The sequence below is a fragment of the Carya illinoinensis genome, chromosome 1 (genome assembly GCF_018687715.1).
Source record: "Carya illinoinensis cultivar Pawnee chromosome 1, C.illinoinensisPawnee_v1, whole genome shotgun sequence".
Classification (NCBI taxonomy): domain Eukaryota; kingdom Viridiplantae; phylum Streptophyta; class Magnoliopsida; order Fagales; family Juglandaceae; genus Carya; species Carya illinoinensis.
The window spans coordinates 35,381,083-35,392,190 of NC_056752.1; the positions used below are offsets into that span (position 1 = coordinate 35,381,083).

The 11,108-nt window shown below is 32.7% G+C and overlaps 1 protein-coding gene across 2 annotated transcripts; it reads right to left on the minus strand.

Annotated features, from left to right (window-relative positions):
- Positions 1 to 1,536: 1,536 nt before the first annotated feature.
- Positions 1,537 to 5,608, minus strand: LOC122316207 (cyclin-dependent kinase inhibitor 5-like). Of its 2 annotated transcripts, none has more exons than XM_043132743.1 (3): positions 4,925 to 5,608; positions 2,229 to 2,444; positions 1,537 to 2,086 (listed from the first exon to the last, which is right to left on the minus strand). In XM_043132743.1, exons 1-3 carry the CDS (start codon positions 5,455 to 5,457, stop codon positions 2,017 to 2,019), a joined length of 819 nt encoding a protein of 272 aa, XP_042988677.1. In that variant the 5' UTR covers positions 5,458 to 5,608; the 3' UTR covers positions 1,537 to 2,016. The 2 variants fall into 2 exon arrangements, with proteins under 2 accessions (XP_042988677.1, XP_042988682.1); XM_043132748.1 differs by having other exon boundaries at positions 2,229 to 2,429; positions 4,925 to 5,603.
- Positions 5,609 to 11,108: the final 5,500 nt, after the last annotated feature.

An 11,108-nucleotide genomic window follows, 5' to 3' on the forward strand; every position in this document is an offset into this window, starting at 1 on the left:
GAAAGCAAATAACAATAACACTAAAATTATCTCTCTCCCCCTCTCTAAAAGAAAAAAAGAGATAAAATAAAAAAGGCCAAGATTATGCTAAATCATCACTTATTCTAAAAGTTTAAATTGATACAAACGATACCATATTAATCATCATTTGTTTCAAAAGTTTAAAAGTGATTAGAAATAGGTAAATTTGATTATTTAATTATTATCTTAATAGATTAAACACTAACCATTTTCCCACCAGCCACATCCAAATTTCCACAGATTAGTTCAAAGCTCTGACTAGCATTAAAGACACATCATCACCTCCCAACACAAAGCTATTGTCATCCTCAAAGCCAGAACAAAACCTAGGACCATCTGAATGGCAGCAAGAAAAGGCACCTGTGATGTGTGCCACATGCTCCTACTGATATGTTGTTTCTGCTCCTACTGATATGTTGTTGTTACTGCCAGGCATTATGCAAGCTTTCTTGATATGCCGAAGAAAAGACGCACCCCAAGAGAAAGTGCCCGTTTTTACGAACTGCTTCTTGCAGTTCTGCACAAAATGTTCACATAGTGAGACTCATCATCCAACCTCCTAAAAAGGTAAGGCTGCAAAATCATGCACGTAAGGTGTCAACATCTCTCCTTCGTTTTCTACCAAGCACCCTTCACTATCACAAGTTGAAGTACTTGACACGAAAAATGAAAATTAATTGTGGGCCATTACTTTGCTTGAGAGTTAATGTTTTTCTTTTTTCCTTCTTTTTCCCACGATTTAGGTTAAAACGAGGAGCTTCCTTTATCCATAAATCCTTGGTTTTCATAAATAACAGTCATAGTAGCCATAAATAGTGCATGTGGGAGACATTTTTCTTTGTTAAAGAGTCCACCATTGATGAGCAAACAATCAAAAGCCCATTTGAAATTTTGCTACTAATCTGCACTCAGATTTGAAAAACTAAAAAGCTTTCATTGGAAATTGAAGATTCCTCAGTTTCATCCAATATTTATCTAAAGCAACACCCACCACCACCATTAGTCCACTTCAACCACCATCTGTTTCCAATCAAAACAGCCACACATTCATTACTAACAAGATTTACACCCCATTTAACTACAAGATTCTTACAATTTTCTAACCCAAACATTAGTAGTTTTAACTGCCATTATTATGGCATTGAAAACACCATTTCAGTAGTAGATGTCAGAAATAATATAGGCATAGCTTTACAACCTCCCACCCCCACCATTATATGACCAATTAGAATTAGAAAAGGAGTGCAATAGAGCAAGTACAGTATATGACTCTACCAATACGTCATCACCCATCATGCTTACCCCACTACAAGTCTACAACTACCAGCAACCCCACCCACGAAAGCCACCAACCGTTCTCACGAGAGGTTTTGACGAAACCAACAAATTTTGAACAATGTTGCTTCAGAGAAACAGTAAGGCACCTGAAAGAAAGATGCACGGTCTCACGTGTAGACAAAAAAGAGGCCAAAGTTGCTCAGAGAAAATATATATATATATTAATAACAATAATAATAATAATAACAGGAGCCAAGGGATCATTCTTATTCCATAGAGCTTTTCAAAGTTCCATCAGTACAAGTATGACAAGGGGGAGAGGAGGAAAATACAGTACTAAATAAGAAAAAAGGAAAAAACCTAAGTAACTTTCTGTACCACAAACTAACCTAGCTGGCTGAACCCTAACCTTACACCCTACAAGTACAACCCTCTTTCCCTTCCCCTCTCCAGATGATCTGTTAGACAAAGGACTTTGGTTTGTATTTTGTTGTGTAACTCACACGTCATAACCTCTGTTATGTTACAGACCATTAGTCTACACATATCTTTGATAGTCCTACTTTCTTTACAAGTGAATTAAAGGGTGATGGAAAATGGAAATAACACCATCACCATTCCAACTAAAACTCTAATTCCTGCTACTTCAAAAATCCTAAGCTCAACACCAACCGGGAATATGCAGGAAAAGATGTGCTGATGGAACACTAATGTCATTCAAGGGTTTAATTTCTCCCATTCATAACGCCCTGGGAGTGGCTTCTCGTTGACAGGATCAAAGTTGTACCTGCAGATAAACCCGAATTGGTAACACTACCATATCAGCTCATGGAATGTAACTAAATCTTGCAATTGGGATTTTACAGACAAGAGCAACATAGATGTAATTAATCCCGGGGAGAAACCAAGGAAAAATGTATGTGGCATACTTCTCAATGAACTGTCTTTGCTGCTCTTCTTCGGCACCAGCGAAAAACTCGTCCATTTCATGTGCTGTTGGGATATGTCTCCCAGTTCTGTTCTGGGTTCTGCGGTTAGTCTGTGTCAAGGTACGCCTGGTGGTAGAACAAGGGGTTCTTATGGTGTCTGGGTCCCTAATCAAACTGCAAGGTGTGGATTCCCGAGTACTCCTGTCACCAAAAAGACTAAATTCTATAATATACACAACAACAGTACCAGGACATTCCTGCAGCAAAAGTGAGATTAAAAATAATATGATCTGTAATGCAACACATGTATCACAATTGTGGCACCACCAATGGCTAAGCTAAGCAAAATTAAGTTTATGCAGAAATATCAGTATGAACAGAATAATCCGTGAACAATATTATCTACTGTTATTTTCCGTATGCCGACTGTTTTTTTTCGTTTTGTATCTTCTACCCCAGGTACGTTTCCCCAACTATGACGACCCCACTCATTATCACAGGAAAAGTAACATAAAACACAAAACATCAAGGCCAAAGAGTTCAATTTCATTTTATTTTCTCCTCTTTTACTACCATCATGATATGCTTCATTCACCAAATCTCCAACGAGAAGGATCTCATAATTCATGAAAGATTTGTAGGAGTGAAATTACTTTCATTAAATATCCAAAGAATAAACTATTATTGATTTACTCGAGTATATTTCATTTTTTGAGCTGTAATTATAACATTAAATAATAAGTGCTTCTCGTCTGAGCTAAGTGATGCCACAGATATTCAATTACAAAAATAAAGTAATAACAGCTAAAAATCCAAATCCAAATTCTCGAAGTGTTTCCCTATCTTATAATGATAAAGTTTTTATCTATGGTTCTTTAAAAAACTAAGACCAAGTGGAGGGAAACAACAGGAAAAAAAAAAAAAATTATAATGATAATACAACCCAGGGCCACCTCTCTCTTTCCCTCCCCCGCCTGCATTATTTATCGTCAGAAGAAAACCCCGTGCAAAATAACCGCAGTGTTGTAACTTGTAATACTGCAGAAGCATCTACTTGTTTTTTTTGGCGGGGGAGGACAACAAAAAGCTTTCGTTGCTTCGAATTAGAATAATGCAGTGAGATCAATCTCTTGAGAACATCAAATGAAGAAACAATATATAGGTCATACTTCATTTGGAAGACCGTGTTTCAGTACCGTCCAAGTTCTAGAAACAAGTAAAAACGTCATTATACAGCACAATACAGCCTATAAAAGTTTAGAGAATCAAATATGAACAAAAAGACAGCAGCAATGATTCTTCTCCACCGACCCGAAAATATACAATTAAAAAGGCAGCAGTGAATAATATTAGAGAACTGATAGTTTGATGCGTTCAAGGTTCAGATCATATAACTATAACCAACACCGCGTAAATCAACAGAAAAGCCACTTTTGGATGCCTCACTATTAAAAAGAAGGTAACAGATTGTATTTCCAATACTGGCAAAAGTCTTTTTAAAAAAAAAAATACGGGCAAAAGTCTCTTTTTTTTTCTAATTACTCCCATCACAAATTTTCTATTTTTGTAGTGGAAATAAAGAAAAAACAGTTTGAAAGGACTCCAAGGGTTTTCAAAAATCAAACTCTCTTAATATTTTAAGTAAAAATGAAAAAGAGAAAGTTAAAGCTCGAGAAATGGATTTTTTCATCAATTTTTTCGAGCCCAATAGCCCCTCAACCAAATGTGATTCATCAAATTCTACTGCATTAGGGAAACGAAGCAGAAAACAAATGAACAGCAAAGAAAAACAAAGAGACGTTAAATACCAAGAAATTGTACAGACCCAAACCACCGAGAATTTTTTTTTTTTTTTTTTTTTTATGAAAAAAAAAAATCGTTGGACACCATGAGGATCGAAGGATAAAAGCGAAGGTGCAATTAACTCGGCCAAGACAATTGGTAAATCTGCCTAGGATAAACAACAGCTCATATTTTCTTAGGATCCGACGGTCCTACGGCTACCAGTATCAATTTCTTTCCTTTCTTACAACCAAGAAGCAAAACATCGATGCATGAAAAAGGACAAAAAGAAACTCAAAGAACTGTAGCATCAAACAGAGCATGACAGACAACGCTGCAAAGGAACGGAAAAAAGAGAGGCTTTGAAAAAGACTGGACCATCCTAACCTACGTTAGGTTGCCAACAAACCTAGGGAATCAAAGTAACACGAAAATAAAAATCTCCTCCATTTCCTGGTTACTTTAATTTAATTTTCCCCAAAATGAAAAGCTTTCACAACTGCCGCACCAATTCACCCGCAGTTCCCTTCTCAATCCAAAAGCTGAAAACACAAAGAAATGAAAACTCGGTAGAGAAAATTAGAATTCCCCCCTTCTCCCAACAAAAAACATGGAAACCCCCAAGATTCAATTTTCTTCTTACTCCCTATGGAGGTGAAAGACGTTATTTGTGGGGGGAAAAAAATCTCAAAGTGCTTTATCCGACATTCAAAAAATCGAAACCCTGGAAATGGCGAAATTAAAAAAAAAAAAAAAAAAAAACCACAACAACAACGACGACGACGACTTCAAATTCTAATTCCTTCATATTCCCTCGTTTTCTTGGCAACCAAACAGACACTTTATAACCCAAAGCCCTCAAAAGGAGAGGTTTTGAGAAGAAAATAAAAAGAAACCCCAAAAGGAAAACCCACCTCTCTCTACCTTCAAACTCCAAAACATTCTCTCCAAACGATGCTTCCTCGGCCCCCAAATCACCAATGTTGTTGCCACTATTTTCCTCATTCTCTTGAAGTCCATCCCCTTTTGCACCACCTACAACGTTCTTCGCCTCGTCCAAGGGCCCAAGCGAGACCGGCCAATCTGAAGCAGAGCCCACGGAGGCCACTCTCAGCCTCGACCCCGCCCTAGGGTTAGAGTTAGGGTTAGAATTAGCCTTATCGGGGATGATTTCCTTTTGCTGCTGCGCACAGCTTTCTCCGTTGTTGGGTCCCTGTCTGTGGCGCTTGGGTACAGAGTCGTGCGTGGGAAGAAGAATAGGGGGCTTCTCGAGGCGGCGACTCCGGAGCTGAAGATAGGAACCGGAACCGGAGACGGCGGTGGGAGGAGGAGGGGATTTCTGGAGGGCGAGAGTACGGGCTCGGGTGCGGACACCGAGGGAGGACTGGGAGACATCCATGACCGCGACGTCGCCTGCTGTTTTGGCCTTGCGAATGTACTTTCCCATGATGCTGATATGCCCTCCTATGTGCTTCCAAGACCAGAAGCTGAGCTAAAATGAAGCTCTCATAGATAGAGAGAGAGAGAGGGGTGGGGGAGAGACAGGAAGAGAAAGATGGAAGGAGCCAGGAGGTGGCTATTTGTAGTGCTTTCGCTTCAAAGTAAGCAAAAGGAAAAAAAAATGATAATATAAATAATATTTGGTAGGGTTGGGGAAGTCAGGGTCACTGGACCTCCAATTTCTCTTACTTTTTTCTTTTTTTTTTTAATAAATCAATTATAAATAATATTTTTATTTTTTTAATTGGTAGCTATCCTTATCGTCTCTTCCCAGTATTTTCTTTTTATTTATTTTTACATTTCCTTGAATTGGTAGCTGATTACTCGTTACAGAGTATGAAAAATCAAATCTTTTGTGAAAGAGCTTCGCACTTATCCATTTTTATCAAATCCCGTAATTAAATAAATATCTATTTGAGAAATGCTTGGGTCCTCAAGAGTGTCTATTGACAATTTTTTTATTTATTTAGTAATTAAGTAAATATTTTTTAATAATATTATAAATTTTTTTAAAAATATTAAAATATATTATACACTTTTTGACATTCTCCAAAGAATTTATCGAAAAATACCTTAGAGGGGTACAACACGACTCTATCCATTTTTTCTTTTTTTCTAAACAAACTTGTAATTTAAAAAAAAATAATATTTGCAGTTGTGGTTGTGTAAATACCGTGCAGTTTTTTTGAAAAAAATGAATTAATACATGGCTTACATGAAAAAAAAAATTAACTTTTTTAATTGTTGACCTTACTATTTTTTCAAAATAATTGTGCAGCGTTTATACACTCTATAATTATATGTAGTATTATTCATTTAAAAATAGAGAAGAAAATGAGGAAGAGCCTTAAAAAACCCATTACAATAGAATAGTTTTGAAACTATTTATTTTTATGAAGCTCTGTGAAAACTTTGAAAGCTCTTTGAATGAAAATTAATAATAAATTATTTATACTTGGGTTGGTGAAGAGTGGGCGAGTAGATTTATAAAGTTTTTTAAATATATATTTTTACTTTTTAGGGTTTTTTGGGTATTTATAAAAGTTATTTTTTATTTATTTTATTTTTTAATTATTTACTAAAATCTAAGCAAATGATCAGAGGGAAATGAAAATAGAATAATTTTATGAAATCTAAACAAGTGAAAAACTTAGGGAAATTAGAAAAATAAAAGAATTTTATGAATTCTAAATATGTTTGAATTGAAGTTAAGAATTTTTATTAAAAAAATATAAATTTATTTAGGTTTGGTGAGGAGAATGGATATAGCTTCCTACTTCTTACAAAATAAACGAAAGAAAGAAAAAGAAAGGAGAAAAGAGGGAAGGGGGAGGTTGGCCATTCTCACTCTACGAGTGTTGCTTTTATCAAAATGAAATGGAAGAGCGTTGTTCAGATTTGGAAAGTTTGACAGTCAGTTGAAATAAAATGGAAGTTAAAAATTAAATAAAATATTATTATAATATTATTTTAAAATTAAAGAAATGAACTATTTTTTATATTTTATATAAAAATTTTAAAAAAATAATAAAGATAATATAAAATGAGTTTAAATATTTTTTGTATCTAAATTTTTTGAGATAGTCTTGATTTAATATTTTTATTGATAATCAAGATTTGTTTTAAAATTGCTGAGAAAGAGAAGAAGAGAAGTGTTTGGCTGCTTTTTATCTTGGAATTGGTAATGCTCTTTAGCTAGTTTGTGTCATATCTTCAATGATGACCTTCTTCATCTTTTGGTCATTTAAGGAATTATACGATCTACCATTAATACTCCACTTCCCTGTTCGATTGTGACAGTGTTTTTGCATCTTTGACTTTAAATAAATGACTATCATTTTGAATTTAATGGAAGAGTTTCTTGTTGCATGCATGGAGCACTTGTTAAAAGGAAAATGCTTGGTTCTTGCTTCTTTGCTATGCTTTACTCCACCATAGGATAATGCCTTTCTTTCGAGCTTGATTATTAAAAAGAAGAAAAAGGAATCACATTAAATTGGCATTCCATTTTCTAGATGCATCTCAATCATATAAATTTATGTGTTGTTGAGTGTACCTTAGGAGAAGATCATAGAGTTAAATGGCACAAGAGCAATGAAACACTCATACTTGGTTGTCGCCCTCGGATTATCTATCATACTTACTCGTCTGACAAAAATAATCATGAAACCCAGCTCACGTCTATCTTTAAATGCATCTAACAAAATGACATGTAGAAAATATTTCTCTAGTTGGGTCAGAAAGAAGGAAGTTTCCCGCATAAGACATTATCAATATGCTATAAATATCCCATAGTAAGATGAAAAACTCTTTGAACTCTTCAAATAAACCACAATAAGATCACCATCAACTTCGGCATAGGAGACATTCACTACTTTGATCATTAAGTATAGTGTTTTTGAGTGTGTAATTAGAAGATGAAGGAGGACATGCACAAAATGGTCTTGGGTGACCAAAAATTATCTCGGCAATAGAGCTTATGAATTGGATGTGTCCAATACATAAAAATGAGAGCAACAATAAACCAATGAATCATAATGGTAAGGCATGCACAATTCGGATTGAGTTTTGCTACGTACAAGCAAAATTGTGTATTAATCTGCGTACTAATACTAATTTATTTATATTTAAAATTTAAATTAATATTATTTTCAATAAATATATTTTTTGACCAATCACATTAGATTGATACACATATTGGTGTACAGTTATACTTGCAATTAGATTTTTCCATTCGAATTATGTGCCTTGTTAGCATTGTGACTTGCGAGGCTTAAGGGGAGATTATGATCAGAAAAAATATATTCATCATTCATTTTCTTATCATCTCAAAACGTAGTATTAGATGATAGATTTACAAATGAAATATAATAAATAATTTTCAATTATTAAATACCACATCATGAGATGATGAGAGAATAATGAAAATTAGAATGATAAGTAACATTACTCTTATGATTATCAGTTTATTTAGAGAAAAAATAAAACTAACAAACATAACCTAGAGAATCTTATTTATTTTATATTAAGGTACCATTTAAAAAGTGAGTTGAGATAAAAATTGAAAGTTGAATAAAATATTATTAAAATATTATTTTTTAAATATTATTATTGTTTTAAGATTTGAAAAAATTGAATTATTTATTATATTTTATGTGAAAATTTAAAAAAAATTATAATAATTAGATAAGATAAATTGAGATCAACTCTAAATCTAAACGGTACTTAAATATCATTTATATAATAAACAAAAATATCCATGTAAGCTTGAAAACTAATAATCCATCAGTCTTAGCAAATGATGGAAATAGTGGAGGGAAATACCCTCTCCCTTGAGAGCAATGGCATTGACCAAATGTCTTTGTAATCTAAAATTTGGTTAATGATTCTTTAAAATTGTTTGTATTGGAAGTGGCAAATGCTTACCTTAAATGCTACAATAAGTCTTCAAATATGTATGGTTACTGTCGCACTCTAATTGATTAATTTATGTTATTTTCTCTCTCATCTCTTTTCCCCACACTCAAACTCTCTCCCTCTCTAGGTTTTATATATTTTAATGTGTAGATTATTGGGAATAATGAAAAGTAAAAGAAAAAACTAGGTCAAAAAATATAAAAGATTCATGTGTATATAAAAAAATTCAATTTTATTAAAATAATAATATTTTATTATTATAGCCAATGATATAACTAATTCAATGGAGATATAAAATTAGTATAGATAGACAAAAAATAAATTATGACATTTTATTTCAAATTTACTTAAAACTTTAGCTATCCCAATGCTAATGCTAGACTTTAAGGCTATTAGTAGGCCCATAAATCATCTTCATAGGGCACATTGAAAAATAGTGGCCACCCTGTATAAGAGTGAGATTGGGGTTGATGGGTCTCTCCTCTCCTGTCCCCTCCCCTTAAAATGTGTTACATTATTCTCCTTCTTATATTATTATTTTTAATTTTTAATTGTTTTTAAGCCAACATGTTATTTTTTATTTTATTTTATTAACACTTGTTCTTAATCTTATTGGGTGCCATTTGACTTTGTGGCACAAGACAAGCTTCTTCTTACCTTATTTGACTACATATTGATGGAATAATCTAATTAATAAATTTCCTAAATCCAAGATGTAAGTTGAAAATTTGAATGAGCCTTTAAAAAAACAAGACTCAAAAGCTAGACTATTTTGCACTTAACCCTATTTTTGAGGGTTTTGAAAAATTATTTTTGAGATAATTTGAACAGTGATATAAAATAAGATTGGATAATTTTAGATAAAAGTTAAAAGTTGAATAAATTATTGTTAGAATATTATTTTTTAATATTATTATAATTTTTATATTGGAAAAAATTAAAATTTTTATTATATTTTATATAAAAATTTAAAATATTTATAATTATAAAATAATATAAAAAATAATTTTATTATCCAAACGGAGTCTTAGATACCAAGGAAGTTAGGGAGATGAGAATTATTTTGGATTATAAAACCATGTTTGTATTAAAAGGTTAATAAAAATGAACTTTTTTTTAATTTAACCAGAAAATAAAAAGGCGGAGAGAGACGAGAAACAAACGAGAATATCGTGATAAGGCGGTCCATACAAAGAGACGAGAAGAGTTGATTAAGACGGCTAAAACATTGGATACCTTCCTCGAGTGGCCACGTGGAAAGCGCATTTTGATTTCTTAGGAAAGTTTAGAGACTTGGGGAACCCCACCGCCGTTGAGTAGGAAAGTGTAATTCACGCGAATTCGATTATCTCTCTTTCTGTGCCTGCCCTGGCCCTGGTCCCTGGGGATTGGGTTTCTCACTGCTTATATTTTTCGTATAAGAATTTTAAATTTTAAATTTTAATATTATTATTATTTTAAAATTAAATTATTAATTATATTTTATATAAAAATTTAAAAAAATTATAATTATGAAATAAAAATTTTATATTTAAAATAAAAATTTTAAATGATCGAACAGAAGATGAATAAAATTGAATGGATAAATGATATCATATCCTAATCCTGGTTGCAGTCCATTCTTCCGCTGTAATTTAATGAGAGTGGGTTCATTTCAATCCTCAAGTCTAATCAATCAACGAGTCACTTTTCTTTAAGTTTGCTAAAGCTCGTCGTTGCCTGCCAATAAAGGCATACTTTTGAAATGGTTTTTAAGGAGAATAATCATGGTCTCACCAACAATTAGTTCACAACTTAATTATTACAAAAGTTAAAAATATTAATAAAAAAACTGTATAAAAATGTTTTATTATACAATGCTCGTTACGATGAGATGAAAATATTTTAAAAATTAAATTAAAAGTTAAAAATTAAATAAAATTTTAATTTTAATATTATTATTATTTTATGCTGACTAGCATTGTCCTTGGTTGAGATATCTTGAATGACAATTGTAATTTTCTTGTCTTTTCCTAATTTCTCTCTCTATTTACTTATCATAAAAAAAAAATCTCTCTCTATGTATCCATTCTCTCAATTTTGGAGGAGCTCCCCTCAAAGAAAGCAAAATCTTAATCTACTAAGATTTATCTGGTGTATTACAAAAGTAGTATAAGAGAATGGTTCTGTGGTATTCTGGAG

Coding starts and splice junctions, on each gene's coding strand:
- LOC122316207 (XM_043132743.1), bottom strand. CDS start 5,457: ATGGGAAAGTACATTCGCAAGGCCAAAACAGCAGGCGACGTCGCGGTC. Junction 2,445..4,924: donor GAGTTTGAAGGTAGAGAGAG/GTGGGTTTTCCT, acceptor TATAGAATTTAG/TCTTTTTGGTGACAGGAGTA. Junction 2,087..2,228: donor CAAAGACAGTTCATTGAGAA/GTATGCCACATA, acceptor GTTTATCTGCAG/GTACAACTTTGATCCTGTCA.